Below are 24,084 nucleotides of genomic sequence, written 5' to 3' on the forward strand. Positions count from 1 at the left end.
ACACCCCAGACAGAAGCACCCCCACCCCCGACCCCCACTGGGCCCCACGCAGAATGTTCGCTGGAGGCTCAGCTCAGGAGGCAAAGCCCCACGTCCCAAAGCCGTGGGACCCACACCGGTGGGTCTCAGATTGATCTCCCCGGGTACAATCCCCATAGACCTACGTTTGCATCCATTGGGGCCGAAGCCAAAAGTGCCAGGAGCACATCTGTCGCAGGTTCTCCCAGCCACGTTGGGCCGGCAGCGGCACTGGCCTCCGTTGGGGTCACAGACAGAACTTAGGGAGCCCTGGGGGTCGCACTCACAAGCTGCAGGGAGGGAGAGAGGTCAGAAGCTGCGACACGCCAACTGGCCCTCATCCTCCCCCCTTGACTAGCTCGGCTTATTCAGAATTCCCAGTGAAAACAATGTCATTGCTCTGATGAGTGGGAGGGAAGCGACAGGGGACGGAGCTGCCGGATAAAAGCAGTTTTCCTCGGAAGGAGATCATCAGGGCTTTCTTCCCTTGCCTTCAAAGCTCAAGTGGCACGGACCCTTAGACAAAAGTCCGGCGACCTTGGAAGTGGTCTGACCTCTCAAGGCGAAAGTCTGCTGCTGCTCCCTGGTGCCATCCCAACTCCCCACCTGCCTACAGGATGCATATCCTCATGGCTTTACCCCCAGGCACTCTTGTGATTGCATTAAAAAAGTTTTATTTAAATTCAATTTAGTTAACATATAGTGCATTAGTGTCTGGGGTATTATTCATCAGTTGTATATAAGGCCCAGTGCTCACATCAGGTGCCCTCCTCAATGCCCATCACCCAGTCACCCCATGCCCCCATCCACCTCCCTTCCAGCAACCCTCAGTTTGTTCCCTATGGTCAAGAATCTCTTATGGTTTGTCTCCCTCTATGTTTTCATCTTATTTTTCCTTCCCTTCCCTTATGTGGTTGCATTTTCAATGGGGCACCATCACTAAAATATTCTTTACAGATGAAAAAGACAAACCTCTTGCTGCCTGCCCACACAGAACTACAGGGCATGCCTTCCAATGTACCTTGTGGTGCCTTACTACTCTTGGCCCCAACAAAGGAGGGCCAGGGACACTTACCCAGGCCTGACTGGTGTAACAGGGTAGAAATACTGAAGATTATGTTTCTGCATACGTCCGTCATTGGTGTTTTCACAACGCTTCTGCTATTCTCCAGACATCTGTATCTCTGAAAGGTTTCCCAGGCACTGTTGGTGACCAACCCGTCCCCTGATCCTCCTACAGTGAAGATGTCCAGTGACTTACAGAACGGCATGAGAACTAGCTGTGAAGAATCAAGAACAACAGCAAAGCGCTCTTACGGTGGGGCCTGTGTCCTCAACCAGAGCCAAGCAAACACATCAAAGCCCTCAATCCTACTTTGACTCTGGAACAGAAAAAAATCCGACTCATTCAATATAGTGAAAACATTTTCATTCTTAAATATCCTTGCCAGAAAATGTTTAGATATACCTTACATAGTCTGGTGGCTTTTGAAATGCCATTTTTAAAGATACTTTTCTTTTTTAAAAGATTTTATTTATTCATGAGAGACACAGAGAAGAGAGGCAGAGACACAGGCAGAGGGAGAAGCAGGCTCCCCGAGAGGAGCCCGATGCGGGACTCGATCCTGGGACTCCAGGATCACGACCTGAGCCAAAGGTACACGCTCAACCGCTGAGCCACCCCAGGCATCCCGATACTTTTTTATTTTCATCAATGATCAGCTTGAGTACATCCTTTGCAGAAGGTAGTTTTTGTTAAAATAAATAAGCCACGTGGCTCTGGAGGCAAGAGAAGATGATTGTGCCTATCCTCTCCATATCACCCCTCCATAAAACCCTCTAAGGAAAATGAATACTCTCTGCCCAGCCTTCCCCCCACGACCTGCAGCAATGACCTTCCACTTACGGAATCGATGAGCGTGTAGGGACTCTCCACGTCGCTATCGGAGGAGGTGTACTGGGGCAGCTCCAACCTCACTGTGTAGTTCACACCCTTCTCAAAGCACACGGGGCGTGGAAGGACCACATACCTGTCCCCAAATAAGAGGGAAAAATACCAACACAAAGTCAACTTGTAGGTATCCAATCAATCCCTCCCTCCCTGGGATCCCTGGGTGGCGCAGTGGTTTGGCGCCTGCCTTTGGCCCAGGGCGCGATCCTGGAGACCCAGGATCGAATCCCACGTCGGGCTCCCGGTGCATGGAGCCTGCTTCTCCCTCTGCCTGTGTCTCTGCCTCTCTCTCGCTCTGGGTGTGACTATCATAAATTAAAAAAAAAAAAAAATCCCTCCCTCCCTCCCTCCATCAAAGCTCTACGCAGACCAATGCAAAGGAAGAAAAGGCAATGGCCCGTGTTTGGCTCGGGCTCTGAAACGGTAACTGGACGACTCACAAGGCAAGGTACCAGGAAAAAAAAAAAAAGATAATAATTTGCATATTCGTTTTATGAGCTGCAACCCAGCATCACACTGACCTTGAGCCAGGCGATAAGGACACCACCTGGTTGTCATCATCGGGAATCGTGTTACCACATCGGCTGCTGGTTGGGATCTTTCCAGGTCGCTGCACTATGATGACAGCTTTTTCCCAGCGGTCAGGTAGCTGGAGTAAGCAACAAACCATCAGAGGAGCATCGGCGCTGGCCCGCTGCTGCCCAACTGTTTATAAAGACCTCTCCCGATCGGTCACTTGCCAAGTTTAAATGAAAAACACTCGCTTGCATTTCCCTTCGCTCTTTCCAATTTCCTCTGCTCTTGCCCTAGCCCCCAGCCCTAGTCCCCTCTCACCTGGACACTGGACAGCCTTTCCTGCTGTCCGTGCCTCTCCCAATCCCCTCCTGGGCAGTCAGGAAACACAGCTCCAATCAGGACAATCCCCTACTCAAAACCCTACTAATGCCCATGGCCAGGCTCATGGGCTGACCCCAGCATTCTGGCCAACGGCATCTCCAACTGTGTCCTTAGCTAGCTCTAAGGAAGCACTCTCAACACACTCTCCCTTCTCTGCTCAAGTCATTCCTTGGTTCCTTTTGCAGTGAAATTCCATTTGTTTGAAGAACAATGGCCTAGAACTCATTCTTTTCGGGACATTGTGGCAGCGTCAGGCACTGCTGGGCTGATGTGAACCTTTCCGTCTTCCAGGACTCTCTACATCCCTGCTCTTGCCCTGGCCACCTTCGGCTTTTGGGGCACATCTGAGCCTGGGCCGTGTGGGCCATGAGATCAAGCTGAGGGTCTGACACATTCTCATCTCAGCAATGCCCAGAGCCTAATGAGGGATCACTCAAGGTTCGCAAAACTGAACTTGGGAAAAATGTACATTTTTGCTTCCACGGGGGCTACAAAGTCAGAAAGGTTCCTCTGTTCTCACGCAAATTTCAAAAAATGGTGTCCCTGAGAAGAAGATATTTCTACCACCCTCAGTAGCCCATGGAAGGTTTACCTGTGGTTCGTAGCGAATTAAGATGTCATACTCCATGGAATATGGTATGTTGTCGATGAAAAACTCCAGATAAGCCCCTTCGGGCACTCGGACGAAGCCCGGTCCGGTCCAGGAAGGAATGCGGTCCTGGATGTACTGCCGCTCCACGATGCTCACCCCCTGAGGACAAGGCGGACAGTAGCTATGCTTTACTTGGAATGGAATTCAAGGAAATGTAGCAGTTACAGAAATCTGAAATCACCCTAAGGTCCAAACTACAGCCATGAATACCTATTTTCTGCAGTCACATTTTCTCCGTAGAGTGTACAAGTTTTTGATGTATAAAGAGGAAACTGGTTTCTTTTGGTTTTGTGGTTGGGGTAGTCTTGAGACACTGGAGATGGGACCCAAAGCCATGGGCGACGCCCTCTATGATATAACCAGGAATGAGCATAAAGGAAGGAGAGAGAACGTCTCAAATGCTTTGGAAGCAAGCCGAGAAGTGACGAGCTATTTCCCAGATCTTCTACAAGCCTAGTCCAGTATCTAGTGGATGTGTTTGCCTTTCTCTCTGGCATTCATTCCAAACCTCAAGTACGAGTGAAGGAACCCCACCATCAGGAGTGCTCACTGAGGGGTTCATTCTGATGGTCACTGAGGCTGAAGATGGATCAGTTTTGGTCAACTCAAGCACGCCTTCGGGTTTGTTCACAGGATCATGTGAAACCACTGTGGTCAGCTACTTCCGAAGACCAAGTCTTTCATTCTCCATATGTATGGGCATTCGGCTCAGCCCTTCAAGAGCTGGAATCCACATTACCCTGCCCTTAGACCTGGTCTGGCCTTGAGACTTCAGAACCACAGAATGTGAAAAAATGAGCTTCTGAAACTTCTGAGCCCAGGCTTGAAGAGACCTGGCGGTTTCTCTTTCCTCCTTCTTGGAAGCCAGACACCGTGTAAGAAGTCTCAGTGTCCTGACTCCACCATGCTGTTGGGAAGCTCAAGCAGCTGCTTGGGGTTGCAGGTATGTGGGGGGAACTGCCCAGCCAGCCTCCAGCTGTTTCAGCCACCCCAGCTGATGTGCCAGGCATCCCTCTAAAGCCACTACATTTTGGGATGGCTGATTTCACAGCAACAGACAACTGAAACAATGTCCCCTCTGAGCATTTACCATCCTAGATCAACAACAGCTTTGGAGTAGAAGTAGAGGAATGGAAGTACGAAAAACAAATACTCCCCCATCCCACGCCCCCAAAGCCTCACTAGTGAATGTTCCAAAGTCTCTTTGTGAGTTATAGATTGACTTAGCTCTAAATAGGACTGTTCTCAGGAAGGCACGGTCCGATCCTGTCATTGACAAGAGCTGGAAAAATGCTTTTTAAACCGTCTCTTTACAAAACGAGTATATGCCAGGACTATCCCCCAAACACGGCTTTGCCCATCTCCCCGGCAACCCCCGACTTACAGGCCCAAAGTTGGCTTCTTCTGCTTCATAGATGTAGTGATCCAAGGTGGTGAAGTAGTAACCAGGTTCCACTTCGTTGCACTGACGCCCGATCACGTGGGGTCGGCACACACACTGGCCTGACTCCGCTGAGCAGCTGCGGGGGGGGGGGGGGGGGGGGGCACAAAGCCAGGTCAGCTGGGCCCCCATGTTTGTAAATGAGCCCCCTTGACACAGTTCTACATTTTCCACCATATATTAAATGGGTGAAATAGGTAGAGCTTTCCTATTTCCTTCAGAAAATAAGTATGTGGGGAAAAAATCCTGCCTGTGAATTAATCACCCACTCTGGAGTTGAAAGCTCCCCCATGACCTGGTCATTTTGATTTCATCTGGCTTGTCTTTCTTCCCTATGCTCCATCCACACCAGACTGAGGTTTTCTGTGGATACCACCAGTGTTCTTGCTTCAATGTCTTAGATCTTTTGCCTGATTTCCAACTGTGACCCCTTTTTCTCCTGGGCCTCAGACCCAAAGATCCAGCTCCCAGAAGGATGGCTGTGACCTAGCTGTCCTCAAGGTTAAGGACAGATCCCAACAGGCAACACTCAATCCTTCTCATGTTCTCTGCTGGGAAGAGGACCCTGGCAGCCACTAAGTTGACCAAGTCAGAAAGCTAGATTCTTCTTGAGTCTTTCGCATCTAATCAGGAACCCAGTTCTATAATTTCACAGCCTAGAAGGACAAGAGTGTCCTCGTCCTCCTCCTTTCTGCTGGAGATGCTACACCTTTCTTTGCACATTCCCAGCAAAATCAGTTCCACCCTTCTCATCCGTGTCCTTGTTGCAGGTCTTCCCATTTCCCAACCTAAACCGCCACCGGCCACACAGCTGCCCGAAGGACCTCTCCGAGATGCACTGACCATATCACTTCCCGGCCTTGGGCAGATGCACCAGGCTTTCCACAGTCTCGCTCCTTCTCTACCTTTCCAGCTCCATCTCCCCCCTCACTTCTCCAACCACATGGGACTGTTAAAATTTCTCCCAGGGGCAGGGCGATTCATGATGCCTTCCCTTGGCTTATGTTGTTCTGCAGCCTGGAACACCCCTGTCCCTTATTCACCCAGCAAAGGGCCACCTATTCTTTCAAGATTTGGCTCCCAAAGGACTCCTGCCGTGACATATCCCTCACCACCCTCGCAGAATGAACCACCTTCCCTTCATGCCTCCACCTCTCCACAGGAGAAACGACGCGGTCACAACATGTACAACCAAGTGTGTCACATAGTAGGTGCTCACGAAAGCTGAGGAGGCCCTGGGTCTTCAAACCCTACTGGTCATTCAGAGCCCCAGCCAACGTTCATCCCTCTCATGGAGTCTCGTTTGATTCCTGCTATTCTCAAGTGGGGCTTTCCGAGGCCTCTGCTGTTCTTTACTTGTACTGTTAAGACATTTATTGCTTTCTCTCTTGTAGTATAACTACTGGCAGACTCATCTGACCCCCTACAAGGTGGCAAATTGCTTAAAAGCTTGGACTGGGGGACACCGGGGTGGCTCAGTAGTTGAGCATCTGCCTTTGGCTCAGGGTGTGACTCCAGGGTGCTGGGATCAAGTTCCGTTATCAGGCTCCCTACAGGGAGCCTGCTTCTCCCTCTGCCTATGTCTCTGCCTCTCATGAGTAAATAAATAAAATATTAAAAAATAAAAAACCCACTCCCAGAGGTCAAATTTTTCCTCATCCCAAAGTTCACTGTGAACCAAGTACCCGGCGTAAGTTATAATCCTAGGAAGATGGAACGCCCAACGCCCTGGGGGTTTCTTAGCACTGCCCCCCACAGCCCTGCCACGATCCCCTGGAATCTTCTTCCTGCAGATCACACGAATGGTTCCCACCACACAGGGATACGAGCGCTTCATATCCTGTAGCCACCTCCAGAGGAGGAACGCTCATTGCAGGTGGGATCTGGCCCTCTTTGGGCCCAGCCCACCAACAAAAGCCATTTTTAGAAACCCAGGCATCAGACATCACATCATATGGACAAGAGAAAAATCCTTCCTTGCTCCCCAGCCAACGTTTACTGAGGGAATGCATGAGTAAAACACGAGCCATCAAAGAAGAAAACATGCCATGACTAGAGAGCAAGCAAATGAAGGTGAGGATAAAGACACCTGATTCATAATTCTGAGGATGAAACAACTCATGAGAAGCTGATTATGTGAAAAGGAGTCCCTATAACATCAGCCCTGGCGACACAGGCCTCTTTGTGTCCACAGTCGCCAGGTGCTGTCTCTGGCAGGCTGGCTCCACTTGGAACCACCTCCTTTAGTGGATGCATTCTTGGGGCTCCCCCCACCCCAACCCTGCACACCAAAGCTCTGGCCCTGACTCCGCTGTGCCTTACCTGTGTGTTTCCAGCCATGAAGGCGACATTCCCCTGGCTGGCCCGCTTGTCACCTCTGTCTCACATTTGTCCCAAACTGCTTGTCGCCTCTCACACTGACATTCCTTCAGCTCTTCTATTTCAGTCACATCTAAAATTCTTCTGATTTGGGGTGAGACATGACCTTTCCTGTCCTTCATTTCATCCTCAATACCCAAGTCTTAATTCAAGATGTCTCTTCACTCAGCAGTGTCCTCTCATGGTCACTGCCACTGCCACAGTCCAGCGTGTCGTCACGCCACACCTGTCACTCTAACGGCCTCCCACACTGACCTCCCGGGCTCTCCCGGCTGCCCCATCCATCCTGCCAGCCATCACCAACCCAGTCTTCCCCCAGCACTGCCTTTAGCATTTCATCAAAACCCACAACCATTTCCTCTCTGATTTTATCGAGTTGTGATGCCCCTGCCTGGTTGCCAGCAGCCTCTATGCCCCATCCTCTGAAAACCACTGCTGCTCTTTCTAGTGCCTGCCCTCTGCTTTCTGATGAGCCACACTGCTCCCCCTCTTTCGCAAATATTGATTGAACAAATACTAGCCCTGGACGTTGTGCTTCCTGCTGTCAGTACTCTCACATGTTAGTCCATTGTCAATTTTCCTCTGAACCAATCTTTACTTCCTTGGTAAGTCCATTATTCTGAAATGATATGGAGAAAGAATGATGGGGGGAAATAGTCCCTGCCCTAAAGAGCTTACCATCTACCTGGGGAGATAAACAGGAGAGCAACTGACCACTGACCAGCAACAAAGCAAAAATGCAGCGAGTGGTGAAACAGAGCTACGAGTGAGGTATTCAGGCTACAGAGGAAGCCACTTGTTCACTTGGTTGGGAGACTAAGGAGGGGATCATAGAAAGCCATGCTCCGAAGGTGACAGGATCGAGACAGGCAGAGAGACGACAGCAATGACAGGTGCAAAGAAGGGTCATGGAGGAATGTGAGTGGAGCCGGTCACGGTCTGACTAGGTCTTGACCATGTGCTGCACTCACTCCATCTCTGGGGCTTTGCCCATCTTCCTTCTCCCTTGTAGAAGGCCCTCCTGCCCCTCGTCACACCTCTCAAACCTCTGTCTCAGCTAAATCCTACCTCCTCCATAGTGCGACAAAAGATGACATGTAATTATCCTCCCTGTGTTCAAGTAAAAATCCTATCACATAGAAATGGTACACTCGACAAGTTTATATGTCCCCCCGCCCCCATACCACCAAATTTCCGTGTAGTTAGATACAGATTCCATTTGCTGGATCAATAAGGTACGTTAATGACATAAGACAAAGTAAGTCAGGGCCTGGGGCAGGCAGAAAAATGGCCCGCAAAGATGTCCCACCCTCAACCCCAAATCCGTGGATATGTTCATATGGCACCAGGGGGTTTGCTGACATGATTGAGATTTAGGATCTTGAGATGCGGTTGCTCAATCAAACCGCATGGTTTCTTAAAAGTAGAAAAGGCAAACAGAGAAGTGGGTCAGAGAGATGTGACTCGAGGAGGGTCTGACTCACATTGTTGGCTTTGATGATGGAAGCTATGAGTCAAGGGATGCAGGCAGCCTATGGAAGCTGAGAATGGCCCCTTGCTGACAGCCAGGGAGATATCAAGAACCTTGTCCTACAACCGAAAGCAACTAAATTCTGCAGATTGTGCCGATGACACAAATGGGCAGGAAACAGATTCTCCCCGAGGGCCTTCAGATAGAAACACAGGCCTACCAACATCTTGATTTTATTCCAGTGACCCGGGCTGTGTCTGACACATAGGAGTCTAAGATAATAACCTTGTGTCGCTTTAGGTCACTAAATTGCAGTAACTTACTATGCCTGCAATAGAAAACTAATACAAGCTCTATTTGTTTTTTTTTTTCAACGAGTAAAGGCCAAGATTTTTAAATACACAGGTTTCCCATAAATGCAGACATTAGCCATTTATTTAACAAATATTCTATCAGAAAGGAAATTTTAAGTAGTGATAAGCAGAGAAAATACCCTATAGTTTCAACTTTTCTCTATCACTAGGAAATTAGCACCCAAAAAAGGGGGGAAAAAGATCATGAGAGCTACGACCCTGTTCAACACTGGTATCTCTTCCATACTTCTGACCAACAAAAATTGGTTCCACGCTGATCAACGCCACTGATTTTGTCCAGGGTAGCTTCCCTGCCAAGCCTCTGGCCAATTAGGATACTTTCTTAAATGACTTCTATAATCTTTACAAATCCAGCCATCATAGTAACTAGCAACAGGTTGGATACTATTATCATTCACTACAGTGATAGAAATACAGATTAGGGATGCCTGGGTGGCTCAGCAGTTGGGTGTCTGCCTTCGGCCCAGGGCGCAACCTGGAGACCCAGGATTGAGTCCCACATGGGGCTCCCTGCATGGAGCCTCCCTCTGCCTGTGTCTCTGCCCCACCCCCACTCTGTGTGTCTCTCATGAATAAATAAATAAAATCTTAAAAAAAAAAAAGAAATACAGATTAACTTCTCCTCTGGTTCCCAAGTTAAATAAATTTCCAAAGAATAAATGGAACACCTAGAAGGCCCACAAAGCTGAGTATGAAGAGAGACACAAAAACAAATAAGACTCAATCCCCGTCCAGGGACCTTTTAAAATACCAACAGCGATAATACAGAGCAGAATTAAATGAGTAGTAAAAGAGATCCAGAAAGAATGTGTTGCTGAAATGTCCAGGGAAAGCTGGGGACTTCAGTCCCTAAAGCAGAAATCTTCAAAAGGGTGGTAGGCTTCAAGCCAGACACCCAAGTTCTAAATTTAATTGATGCAATAATTTTGAAGGATGCTATAAAGTTGTTCGTGTTTTTCAGTGTTTTCAAGCATTTACAAGTACATTTCCCTAGCAACCATTCTGATTTATTTATTAAAGCAGGTTCCTGACGAGGCAAAGCTTCATTAGCCTGGCTTAAGTCACATTATGTAAATTAGCGCTTACTTCTCTAAAATACTCCAAAATTCAGATTACCTGTCAACATAATAGACATGGATTACTAAGCTTTTATTCTACAAGAATCCGTTCGGCTCATTACACAAAACGCTTTAAAACTTCTTCCACTTTGCACGCTTTTTACACTTGATTCTGTTCCTGGCCCAAAGTACCTCAGGAATGTCTCAGATCACATCTAGAGTTTGCCTGTCCAAAGGAGCACAGGTTTTGGGTTTGTTTGTTTTTTTACATCATAAATATTTCTATTTCTCAAATTCTTTTACCTGATCAACATTCATACCATCAATACTATGTACCCAACGCAGAGCAAAGGAATAACATCAGATAGAAGATATTTATGCATGATTGCAACAAATCAATCATTCACCAAGAATCTCCCAAGTGCCCACTATGCACCAAGCATTCTTCTAGTAGAATCGGTGCTTTGGAAGCCTTCGTTAGAGCCTCTGTTACCCTATGGGACTCCTAGAAAAGGTTCTCATTGAGGAAAACTGAAAATGATCATTACCAAACACTGCAGAGTCACAGGAGTAGAGAAATCTGTAAAGGTTCTTTTTCTCCCCCACCAATAATGCCAAGAGATAGGGTATCTCCTCAATCTTGCTAGGAAGATCAAATTATCTGCTTTAAAATCTTCACTACAACTTTTTACTTCCCAAACTTGCTTAGCACACCCTGATTTCTATAGATTCCTGCAGGAGAAATGAGGGATAGGTCAGGGGCTCTGTATGGGCAGATTTAAAGACAGGAAGCATGTGTGGAATAGGGAAACGGACATAGGGAGGGTGAGTAGCAGAAACCATTTAGGGTAGAGGCCCATAGGACACTCCTGAGTTTATGATGTCATTTGGAGAACCGTGTATGCACTCTCACCTAATCAAGGATTTTAGGAAGGAGGACGGCTCTGCATTGAGCAAGCGATTACCAAAGGAAGCAGCAGGTGTGCTGGGATTCACAAAGGAAAGTTGGAGAAGCGATTCCAGAAGCTGACTAGCAGCCTGTCTTCCCTGCTTTTATGGAACTGTCCTTACTTCCTCCCCTCTGGAGGGGTTTTCTAAGAACAGAAATTCACCCTGGAGTTCCAGAGGCTACACGCTGTACTGAGATACTGTGACATCTGGAATAAAAACCCCAATCCGGAGGCCAAAGAGAACATGTTCTTGCTGCCTCCAATCCCGTTCCTTCCCAGCAGACTACTGTGGTGTTGGGAAAGAACCTTGAGAGAGTCAGCTCTTTTTTAGTACATGGTGCTTGCTTGATGGATTCAGCTTGCTGTCTCAGGGGAGAGTCAGGCCACAAGGAAACATCTGCCTATTGCCTCAGCAGCCACTTAGACGGTCTCTACCAGATGTTCTCAGTCTGACCCGGTTACAAACAGAGAGTGAAATTCTCTTGGACTCCAAGGTGGCTAATTTAACTCCCACTAATCTAACCTCTTGCCAAACGTGTACCGGGATCGATCTGTGGTACAGCCTCACGTCTCATCTATTCAGGGAATGCCAACCGATTTCAATAATTAAACACGATTTTGTGCAGTTTCATTAAATAAACTTGGAAGTTGAAAAAAAAAAAGGAAGAAAATGAAAAGATTCTTAACACAAATAGAAATGGGAGTTTGTTTTCCATCTTTTATTTCATTTTTTAAAGTAATTTATTATTTTTATAAGTAGACCCCACACCCAACGTGGGGCTCAAACTCATGACCCCGAAGTCAAGAGTCACACGCTCTACTGACTGAGTGAGCCAGGTGCCCCTCATTTTCCATCTTTTAGATTGGTAAAAGATAAAATGAGGATACTAAGTGCTGGTGGGATAGAGAGAAAGGTGCTTTTGTAACCAAGTGGTAAGAAAATAAACTAGCATTAATCTGTCTGGAGAATAATCTGGCAATCTCTATTAAAAAAAATAGTGCATATGTGCTTTGACTTAGCAGTTCCATCTTGGAAGCCTCATCTACCCAAAAAACTAGAAATAAATGGTGGCACTTCTATATGATGAAATCTTCCTCCCCCACCCAAAAAAAGAGGTAGATGTATACATGCTATGAAAAAGAAAGAAACACATGAATACATGTTGAAATGAAGAAAGAGTTCCAGATAATAAGCAAGCTTGCAGAACAGTGTGCATACGTGGATTACTCTGATTTTCAAAAACTGTCAATAAAGCTAAATGGGAAATCATAGGCTTTTTCATGTGTGTACTCGTTAGGCTTCTTCTTCTTTTTTTTTTTTTTTTTAAACCTGTTACTTAAAAAGAAATGAGAGGATGGGACACCTGGGTGGCTCAGTGGTTGAGCATCTGCCTTCGGCTCAGGCTGTGACCCTGGGGTCCTGGGATTGAGCCCTGCATCAGGCTCCCCGCAGGGAGCCTGCTTCTCCCTCTGCCTGTGTCTCTGCCTCCCTCTCTGTGTCTCACATAAATGAATAAATAAATAAAAATCTTTAAAAAAAGTAAAAAGGAGAAGAAAGAAATGATAAGTTTTGATAGGTATTCTGAGTGTTATTATTAATTCATAGAATATGAGAAATCGCTAATGGTGGTATTTGTTAGCAGTGGATTCTGGGTGGGAGAAAGGGCAGGGAACCTGTCTTAACTGTTGGATTTTTTTTTTTTTTTTAATGGGCATACACTGTTTCCATAATCTAAAAAATACCATAAAGTACAAAACAACAGCAGCACTTTTAAAAAGCAAGACCAAGAAACATAAACACAGTTGGAGTCTTCAAAGCAAACTCTTGGAATGACTCAGTCTTTGAAAACATTAAGACCACAGGTGAGCTAAAGATGAATGTACTCAGCGCCTCTTCTTCAGAGACACTGGGTGTCGTGTTTCTCCTGGAGGTCAGGAGGGCTCTCCTTGGGGACTGAGCACAAGAGTGTAAGTGTGGCTTCACTCACCTGTTGTTCAAGGCTCCTCCAAGGTCACAGTCACAAGGCCGACATCCATCCAAATCATTGCTTAAGCCCCAGTGCTCTGGCTGCAGAACAAAAGATTTCACATCTAAAGGTGGGTTCCTGTCATGACACAATAGTCTCAACAAGAAACAAGTTACGGCGTGTCTTGCTTGTTCCACTGAAGGAACGTGCTTATGTACTGTGCAAGCAGAAAGCCAACAAGGGGAACGAGTACGAGTATTCTGAACGAAAACCCAGGCGGCAGGTCACGGGGGGGGGGGGGGGTGTCCTAATCACCCAAGGCCAGATCAGAGGAGCTTCTCTTCCAAGCAAATAGCCTTTGTCCAAAAGTTAATAGGAGCCAGCAGCTAAGATGCCAATTTTCTTCATTAGAAGTACTGTGGCAGTAAGAGAGTTTTGGCAAATATTTGGCAGGCCTTTAAATGTTCCCTGAGTTCAGCCTGTCAGACACCCCATAAGCAAAGCACTTCAAAGGATTTATCTACGTCTAAACAGCATAAAGCAAGCATTTTCACAAGTGAAAGGCGAGCAGATCACTGAATCATGACAGCACTGGAGGTGGAAATAAACAGAAATAGGACAGAAGCTATACAGGGGAGAGGATGGCTCTGTACTTCGACAAACTTGTATTTACTCAGGAGCAGATAAAATGAGGGGTGCTGATTGATTGATTTTTTAAGATTTTATTTATTTATTCATGAGAGACACAGAGAGAGAGAGAGAGAGGCAGGGACACAGGCAGAGGGAGAAGCAGGCTCCCTGCGGGGAGCCCAATGTGGGACTCGAACCCAGGACTCCAGGATCACGCCTTGAGCCGAAGGCAGGCGCTCAGCCGCTGAGCCACGCAGGTGTCCCAAAGCATGCTGATTTAAATCAGACTTCCAGAAATTTATGTTAGGACTCTCTCTGGACATATGCAAATATACATATTTACAGGTCATAATAGAAACATAATTTGGGGTCAGTGGACCCCCCTCTCACAGATTATAAAGGAAATCACAAGAATGTTATAAAAGATACAGGGTAATTTTTAAAATTACTCTTGTGATTACCCAGGATCACTACAGTGAACTTTTTGGTGTATTTCCTTCCAGATTTTGTTCTTCTTGATGAAATTTTTTCCTACACAATCAAGATACTACTCACATCCTGTTGTTTTTTTTTTTATATATATATACTGGCATAAGCATTTCCTCACATTATTGTCATTTTCAATGGCAACCAAATACCACACCATGCAGAAGCCCCCAAATTTACTTAACTATTTTCCCCACCATTGCTTCAAAGTTTTTTGGCTATGATTAGTACGAGATGCAATGAATCTTCTGCTGAATACATCTTTGTCCAATTTTCTGCTTATTTCATTAGGAAAGATTCCCAGAAGTGGGATTACTGGGTCAAAGGGTATGCGCATTTCTACAGGCTACTGATAACATACTTCCAAAATGCTTTTTTTTTGCCAAGTATGAGCCAATGTGCATTTCCATCAGCAGCTTAGAAGACCAGTCCCTCTTTATGTCCTAATAGCCAGCCCCATTTTTAAAAATGTGTTGATTTTGTCTTTAAAAATGGTATTTTGCTGTGGTTTTATTTTACAATTCTAACAGCGATGGCGAACATCTTGCCGAAAGTATTCATTAGTAATTCTTTTGTGAGTCGTTTGCGTCTTTTAACATTTACACATAAGGGTGACGGTAGACTCTACAATACTCAACGTGTCCCATTCACAAACCACCCATCCTGGGTAATTAGGATCCACTTACCAGACACTGGTCACAATGCTGTCCTGTCACCAGACGCTTACAGTAGCAGTAACCGGTCTCAGAATCACAAGGATTCCCACCAGGGATGGTTCCCAGAGGATTGCAAGCACAAGCTTCATTAAAGATAAAATGAAGTAAAGAAACACAAGACAAGTGAGTGCAAGGGGGAGTCCGGATTTAGAAGTGCAGACTACACTGGGAACTGCGTACACGAGAACTCCCCAACACTTTCACGGATGTACTCACATCGACAACCGAATGGATCCTCAGCACTTAAACCGTAGAAGCCTTCTTTGCAAATTTCACAATGTTCCCCTTCCACGTGTAATTTACACCGGCACTGACCAGCAATGAGGCCGGTGGAAAAATCAGTGTGACCGTCACAGACTCCCTCGTTCTGAGATCCAGCTGGGTCACAGGTACACCCTAAGAAAAAAAGCACCAGGTAACAATGTGTGTGTTTGTATAAACACCTATGGCCCCTTCACCCACATGTCCCAGAAATAGACGAAAGAAGACAAGACTGCCAGGTCCTGCTTCTTCTGCCAGCATCCTACACAGCACTTAAAATAAAGCTGAGTAGGGCACCTGGGTGGCTCAGTCGGTTAAGTGTCTGCCTTCGGCTCAGGTCATGATCCCAGGGTTCTGGGATCAAGACCCACACTGAGCTCCCTGCTCAGCGGGGGTCTGCTTCTCCCTCTCCCTCTGCCCCTCCTCCCTACTCGTGTGCTCTTTCTCTCTCTCTCACTCTCTCTCAAATAAATAAATAAAATATTTTAAAAAATGAATAAAGCTGATGCTCGGGAGTCCCAAGAGAAAGATGGTGACCATCTGACTACTCAAATAGGCCCCACGTCATGACATCTCCCCACGTACGTTCACAGAGGTTAGGGTCTCGGACGTCTCTCTCCGGATGCTGGAAGTAAAACGGCTTGCACTGCTCACAGTTGCGTCCCATCGTGTTATGCTGACAGTCATCACACACCCCTCCAGTGACGTTTCCAGTGGCCAAGTACACCGCCATGTCGAAGTGGCACGAACTTGAATGTTCATTGCAGTTACACTCTGTGTGACAAGACCAACGTCAAGAAGAGCCTTTGAAATCTACTTACTAATGGAGGATGGGGTTGCTAGGAAGAAGCTCATTCTGGAAACTAGGGATGAAGTTCAGGCAAAATAGCAACAATTAGGCGCCCATGAAAAAGGACACATCTGCCTGACATCATGTTGGAGACCTTCAAAGCGTGAGCTTTATGAACCACTAATCTGCCCTCTTTGGAAGAGAATGGGCTAAGGAGTAAAAAGTAGGAAACCTCTGGGGAAAGCCCCCTTGGTAGCTTATCAGCAGAAGGCTGCCACCACGTGGAAGATGCCTCTGGGTTCCTTGGGGTAGGACCAGAACATGTCGCTCCAGAGAATCTCCTAGGTGACACATCCTAGAAAAGCCCGTTTGGGCTGCCAGCTTAAAGGAACATGGTGTGAAGGCCTGATCCTCTTCCTCTCCATTCCCACCAGCACACTCGACCGGGCTCTTGAGTGAGAATTAAGGTCTGCTGAACAGCCATCTGGCAGCCTTCTGGGCGCACTCTGACCACCGGGCAGTCCCCATGGTCAACTTGGCTTTAATATCATCTCGCTCTCTGCTCAGCGACACATGTGGGCTCTTGTCTTCTCAAAATGGCTCAGCCCTCCCAGGGGCTCTGCAATCTAGCCTCCTCTGTCTCCACCTACAACACAACCTCCCATAGAATGGGGCTGGGTAGTATCCATTGACGCATCGTTGGTGCCTCGCAGAGGACTGTCCTTGACACACTGGTTGAATTAAACCTTGGAATCAGGGATGCCTGGGTGGCCCAGTGGTTGAGCGTCTGCCTTTGACTCAGGGCATGACCCTGGGGGGTCCTGGAATTGAGTCCTGCATCGGGCTCCCCTTAGGGAGTGCTTTACCCTCGGCCTGTGTCTCTGCCTCTCTTTCTGTGTCTCTCATGAATGAATAAAATCTTTTACAAAATTAAATAAATAAACCTTGGAATCATTTCCCACTGTAGACTCTGTGTTGGTCATGAGACCATCCTTGGGGCCTTATGCTCTGTGCAGTTCTCCTTATCTGAACTCCTTTCCCTTTACCCACCCTCCTTCCCTCCTGCCTCCTCCCACCCCTTTCTTCTTACCTAAGCAATCTTAGCTATCATCAAAGGCTGCTGGGTGGTACTTACAAACAATTCTTGATCACACCAGCCCTCACTGGTTTCTGAACTTTTAGAACAGTCCTCCTTGGGGGAAGGGGCAGGCATGCTGCTGCCGAGAGGGGGGGGGGGGGCGGGGATGGCAGGGGACAGTTTCAAACTGCACCTGTGCCCAGAGAATACCCTGGGGCTGGCTGGCTGGAAGCATGCCAAGGGCTTTAGCCAGGCTGGGCAGAAACAAGGCCAAAAACTCTTGCTCCTTATTTCTTAGGCCTTAATGGTCTATCATGCCATAGTTTTCTTTCATTTTTCTCTCACCATCATGTTGCCTTCAAGACAGGTACAACGTCAGGGACACATTTCCCACCTTCTACTAAATGTGCCGAACACATGGCTGCTGTTCTGCATACTAACGCTCTCGTTAAACTGAGTGGATATTGGTTTCCTAAGAGTACCTGGGTGAAGCTGGCAGCAGGGTAGTAACTTTTGCAGACTCATGTTTGCAATCAGCAAATGGATACCGGAATCTGAACGGATTCAAAACGTCCCTCTGCTGGAGACTTACTTTTACAGGCATTGCTGTTTCGACCCTCGGCAGGTCTCCAAGGTAAATCGTGGTAGAAATCCATGCACTGCTCACAGTTTAAGCCCTTGGTATTATGCCTACACATGCAGTGTCCGTGAACCTTGAAAGTCAGAAAAAGAGGAGGGAGCAAAGTGAGAGAGATGCTGCTGGCCAGACTTTCTCCATAATCAGTGGGAGATGCAAACCCCTTTGCATGCGGGTCCTCATCTCCAGCTCACCACAATGAGGATTTGTCTTTATTTTGTCCCTCTCAGCAGTGGGCTCTGCCTTTTTGATGGCTCCAACTCCCATCCCTGGGAATGGTTCCTATTATAGGACAGCTGCTCAATACATATTTTATCAAAGTATCAATGAAAAGAAACCCAGATGAACAAAATCAGTCACTTAAGAATTAAAAACCAAAAGAACCAGTTACTTAAGAGTTAAAAAAAAAAAAAAAAAAAACTTTATGCCCCAAAGAAACCTATTTTAAGAGAAATCAGCAAAAGTTCTAATGCAGAATTAAATATACACACACCACCTGGAAACCAACTCCCATCACTGCAAGTTTTACCATCACGCCACCTAAAAGAATGGGTTGTTTGCTTCTTTTGTTTTTTGTCTCCAAGCATAGCACTCCATTGTTTCTCCAACCAAAGCGAGATTCAAAATATTAATCATTTACTATGTTCGCATTTACTTTTTTTTTTCTTTAAGAAAGGAAATATAAAATCTCAGGGGGGAAAAAATATTTTGCTTTATGAAGGGCCCAAGAGGTGCTCTTCTGCATTGCGTCTCAGGCAAGATACACCTAAGCCCCAGAGGCAGGTAAAAGATAAATTCTTTTGGTCTCCCAAATATGCGTGTACCTGGGCACCTCACCTTAACACTAGTTTCTATAGAATGGAATTCAGGAACAGGACAGACAGGTCTGCCCTGGACTCACCTTGACAGGAGTGCAGTGAGCAAAGGAGTAAGATCATCTCCTTGCAAGCTAGTTTTACAGAGAATAAAGAGACACTTGCAAAGCACACACCATAGGACTCCACAGGGTCTGAATCAACAACATAATGTTCCATGAGAGCTGTGACAGCGACAGGGCTACAGGACATTAGCTACACGCCAGATTTGTTCTGCTGAAAAATAAACATTATCTACCTAACAGTCTCTGAAAGATGTAGCAACAAGATTACAAGGACACCTCCTCCCTTTAGTCTCTGCTAAAAACACAACTTTATCCATGGCAAGTGTTCTAACTGGAGCAAATGGAAAGCAGAAGTTCAGACAGTTGAATGCACTCAGTCCTGGACCGTCTTAGATGAGGAGTAACAATCTCTGAAAGAGCAAACAGCAAGGAATGAAGACACACTCTTCATCAAGGGAGGCCTAGTGGCTAATAATGGAAAGAACCCAGGGGCAGAGTCCAGAGAGCTCCATTTGAATTTCCATCAGTCACTTCGGGCCCTCTGGTGAGCTAGCTATTTAATTCTTGCTCCCTTCTCACAAGGGAGAAGCTGTGAGTTGAGTAAATCCTGTTTAGCTCTAAAATCCTACAGATCTATAAGAATTACCAGTTCACTTAGAAAGTTGCTAAATACCCTAACTTTATCCATTTGGCAAATCACCCCAATCCCCAATTTTTAGAAGTACATGAACTAACAACACAGCCTAAAAGTGGAAAAAGAATGAAACTAGAAAAAACACATAAAGAAACAAAGCCCATTGGATTCCTAAATCATATCCCATGGTTCCAGGTTCAAATGTCCTGGTTCTCCGTGCTGGGCTGGTCACTTTATGCCTCGTAGCATAAAGAAGGGAATGCTTGTGATGTCTAATCTCCCCTAATGGAAAAGAAGACATGATGGCTATTTAGAAAACTTTTTAAGCCTTATTGACCAAAAAAAAAAAAAAAAAAAAAAAAAAAAAGATATATATATGGTAGCAGCAACTGGCTGCAACAATTTCCAAAAAATTAATTAATTGTCTCTGACACGAGTAGCCCTTATATTCTTCTCATACTCCAAGGAAGTTAGCAAAGAGAAAACCAAACATCAACCACCAGTATGATGCAAAGAGCTAAAAGTCAGTCTGGAAAAATAAAACCCTAGAAATTGTGGAAGGTTTAAGGTAAACTAGCTTCAAATTGCTTTTTGGAATCATCCATCTAAAGGAGAAAGCCCCCCGAGTGCTTGCTTACCATTCCTTCTACTTCCTCACTGAACCCCTCCACAGGGGCGCATTCGCTGGCATGTCCGTAGCAGAAGCAATTTCCTCGAACCACCATGTCATAAACTGCGTAGTAATACTTCTCTCTGATTTCCATCCTGGAATCCAGAAGGTTATCTCCCAAAGTGTGTAGCTTCACAAACTTGATTCTCAAGTTGGTGATTTTTAAGAGATCTACGAAGGTCACCAAGAAGACGAAAAGTCTGAGCAAACGAGCAGGGCTTCTTTTGCAATTATACAGCCTCTCTTCTCTTTATAGAAAGGCACAACAAATAAAAACATAAGTTAGACGTTACCCCCTTGCATGATCTAGACGACCATACCAGTAATGCTTAACATAACGTGACAGACTCTGGAAGAAAGGAGGGTTATGATCTCCTCACCAGTGTAAAAAGAATATTGGGCTGTTTCAGGAAAAAGCATGAAAGCAGAGAAAATGAAGAACGCAGCTGCATGACTGCCAAAACCCATCGGCCCACAGTGATCTGAACTATTGCAATGCCATCATGTGCCCACAGCAACCAGTGTCGGCCCCAAAAGCAGAGGATTCCATTCAGGTAGGATAGGGTTTATCAACACACTCCAATTCTCTTCATTATTATAAGATAGTTAGGATCAAACATTTTTGTGTTAATTTTTGGAGAGAAAAATACTATCTGAAATTTCCCACCACATAGATGAAATTCACGTTGCTAAAACAGATTTAACACTATGGGGGGGGGCACCTGGGGGCTCAGTGGTTGAGCATCTGCCTTCTGCTCAGGGCGTGGTCCTGGGGTCCTGGGATCGAGTCCCACATCGGGCTCCCTGCAAGGAGCATGCTTGTCCCTCTGCCTGTGTCTCTGCCTCTCTCTCTGCGTCTCTCATGAATAAATAAAATCTTTAAAAAAAAAATAATAACACTATGGAATAACCCCTACCTAGGGACAGAAGATCTCCACCACATTTTTACATGACATCAGAGTCCCCCCACTTTTTTGTTCTATTTTGATGTCTGTAGTATGACATAAGGATAAAGGAGCCCGGTATTAGGAGGTTGGTGCAAGTTGTTTTTTTTCCTAAATATTAAGTTACTTGTAGATCAATTTCTCTTATCTTTTCTTCTCCTTCCTGGGTCTATAGATGTATGCTTATCGTAGAAACTGGGCTACCATTTAGCTTCTATAGTCACGGGATAACTCAAGGGCTAACTGTTCATCCTTCTCCACCAGTGTTTTCATCAGTGACTAAGTTGCTCTTGTTGAAGTGGACCCCAAAAGACTCACTTGTCCATCAGTCCTCCCCTGTCCTATTTAGCCTAAAATTACTCCTGAGCTTTACTTTCATTTGTGCTGATGCATTCTCATTTCCAACACAGGACTACAGGGTGTTGGCCCCATGCATCAGAGACTTTCAAAGCCCAAATACAATCTTCACTACTTACAATACATGCATCGCTTACAATGAAGACTATAGAAATGGCTGTGGGTTGAAAGGGAAAGTCCGTGAGTCCATGCATTAAACTTAGGCTCTTTGTAAAATCAAAAACTAAACAGAGAAACCCGTGGTACTACTTAGCTGAATGGAATTTATGAATGCCAACATTTCCTCCTGCACAAATGCTCCTGCACAGAACGAGTACAAGCGCCTATTGACGAAAGGCCAGATGACAAAAGCCGAAGAACAGCTGGAGTATTTAGAAGCCCTTGAACCGATCTTTGTGGAAGCCCTCAGAAGAGCAAATGTGTGCCCTCCACTCTCTCCTAGCACAGTTAAAAACAACCGAGCCCTGTATGATGGACTTTTGGTGTGAGGCAAAATTCCCTTTTGAAGTAAGGCCCCAAGGTCCCAACAATAGGGACAACTAAAGAGACTTCAGTTGTTCCCTTGAACACAAAGTCAATCACAAGCATCATCAGTCAAAACTGATGCCTCTCGAATACAGAAATAGATTTTCTAATGCCATTTAGCAATGAAAGACAAGAGAATTGTCATGGCGGGGCATTCCCCAAGTCCCACAAATTTCACCTACAAAGGAGCCAACCATGAGTCCTCAGTCCTCTTAGGACTCCATGAGCAATCTGTCATGGAGCCCATGTGGACATTCCCCACAACTGGATTTTGAGAGCAGGGGGTGTGGGCCTCACAGCTCGCCCAGAAAAGGCATGGGGCTGGAGGTGCCATAAATATTTGCTTTATAATACAATGAATGAGTAAATTACAGACCAGAGATGGTCTGGGCTACATGTAAAATTAATTTAAGTTGGGGAAAAAGCACTTTTCTGGCAATATTTCCTGGATGTTTTCCAATTTACTCCTCCAAGTTTCACGCTGGGTGGTTCTATGGGGCCCTGGTTCCAAACAGGGTCATCCTCAGCTGGAACTATCAGCAAGAATCAGGCCTGCTTCTGCTCAGCTGACCACACCTTAGTAGCCGAAGAGCTACTCTCATCCCCTCCACTCTGAGGTACAGGACCAGGTCCATGCAAGACCCAGGCCACACTGGTGGCAACATCAAGACCAGCAGCTGCTTCAACTTGCTGAACACTTTCTGTATGGCAGGCATGTCTGGAGGTCATTTCTAGAACTCATTTTCCCTCCATAACGATGCTCAAGTCAATATTACTGTCTCTATGTATGGATGAGAAAAAAGAGCCTAAAAAAAAAAAACAGGTTTAAGCAGCTCCTTGCTCAAGGTCACAGAGCTATGATCTGTTGGAACGGGAATTTAAACCCAGGTCTGTCACACTCTAAATCCCATTCTTTCAATTAGTGCATAATTTGCCTCCCAAGATGATCAAACTAATTTTCTAATAATAGAAGCATGGTTGTCACATGTTGGAAAGAGCCCTAAATTCAGAATCATAACATGGGTTCAGGATCTGTCACCTCACGTACACTATTCCAACTCTCTGAGCCTCAGTTTACTCATCTGTTAAATGGAAATACTACCCTCACCTTACTGAGCATATTGAGCATGGCCGACACTTCTGATTCCCACCTACCCACCCCCCCGCCCCGTACTCTTTCTTCTTTTCTTCCTTTGACAAGAAGAGTCCTAGGCAAGAGTGTGAGAAGGCATGTGGCCACCTAGCTAGAGAGGTTTCCCAGTGTGTCCTGAGGTTGGCCATGAACTAATTTTGGCCAACAGGATATGAACAGAGGTGATGTACGGCTTCTATGTCATTTGCCCTCTTCTTCCTCCCATTCCCATAGGTTAAGACAACAGCATGGTAGTGCCGATCCAGCTCCAACCATGTAGATAACGAAGACTACAAGACAGAAGGGACCTGGGTGGCCTAACTGCTAGGGTTGCCAGATATAGCAGTAAAAATATACGCTGCTCAGTTAAATTTGAATTTCAGTTAAACCATATTTTTTCAGTGAAGTCTGTCTCAAACATTACACGGGGCATAGTCACACCAATCACAAACGTTGCATGGGATATCCTTGTACTAGTCACAAATATTACATGGGATCTAGTCATACTAAAAAAAATAACTTGCTGTTTATCTTCAATTCAAATTTAACTGGGCATCATCCTTTATTTTATCCAGTAAGCTTACTTGTAGCAATTGAGCTACCCTTCTTCTCTGGAAAGCTCTCTTGATGATTTCATAAGAGAGAAATAAACTCCTATTTTATTTGAGTCACCGTATTTTGGGGGACATTTTGTTACAACAGCTTAATCTATACCCTAATTTACATATATATAAATATATATAATGTATTTATAAGAAATAGAATTTGAAATATAAAATGTTTATATAACTTACATATATTACATTATTTAACATATATTTTATATATATTATACTGAAAGATAAAATAAATATGGTATTATGACCAGCATAATTGTTTGAATACTTATGACATAAATCTTTTACTCTAATCAAAACGTGTTCCCCATCAGCAAGGACTTTGATTCCTGCCAATTTTAGGAGCCTATGATTGGGTATTGTGGAGATAAAAAGAAATAAAGAGGGTGGATTTAGCACTGAATATTTAGATTCAGGGTAACAGTGCTCTGGGTAAGAGTTCTTCCATGATTGCTGTTTTCCATCAAAGCTTTTATTCGAAAACAAGCTTACTCTGTATCCTTGGACTATAAGGATCTTCTATTCTGAAAGCAGGATCTAAAGCACGAAATATCACCTAAAAATAGATA

At 45.5% G+C, this 24,084-nt stretch overlaps 1 protein-coding gene across 1 annotated transcript in view; it reads right to left on the bottom strand.

The window, feature by feature from the left end:
- LAMB1 (laminin subunit beta 1) overlaps window positions 1–24,084 on the bottom strand; it is an 85,621-nt gene that overhangs the window by 32,381 nt on the left and 29,156 nt on the right. The window contains exons 8-20 of the mRNA XM_072791578.1: window positions 24,008–24,071; window positions 19,909–20,111; window positions 17,712–17,832; window positions 15,837–16,025; window positions 15,207–15,386; window positions 14,961–15,073; window positions 13,180–13,259; window positions 4,903–5,038; window positions 3,459–3,617; window positions 2,491–2,618; window positions 1,925–2,048; window positions 1,094–1,298; window positions 165–308 (exon numbers count right to left, since the gene is read on the bottom strand). Of these exons, the coding sequence (XP_072647679.1) occupies window positions 165–308; window positions 1,094–1,298; window positions 1,925–2,048; window positions 2,491–2,618; window positions 3,459–3,617; window positions 4,903–5,038; window positions 13,180–13,259; window positions 14,961–15,073; window positions 15,207–15,386; window positions 15,837–16,025; window positions 17,712–17,832; window positions 19,909–20,111; window positions 24,008–24,071 (1,846 nt within the window). The remainder of the gene's footprint in view (window positions 1–164; window positions 309–1,093; window positions 1,299–1,924; window positions 2,049–2,490; window positions 2,619–3,458; window positions 3,618–4,902; window positions 5,039–13,179; window positions 13,260–14,960; window positions 15,074–15,206; window positions 15,387–15,836; window positions 16,026–17,711; window positions 17,833–19,908; window positions 20,112–24,007; window positions 24,072–24,084) is intronic.

This window comes from Canis lupus, chromosome 21 (assembly GCF_048164855.1).
Source record: "Canis lupus baileyi chromosome 21, mCanLup2.hap1, whole genome shotgun sequence".
Lineage (NCBI taxonomy): Eukaryota > Metazoa > Chordata > Mammalia > Carnivora > Canidae > Canis > Canis lupus.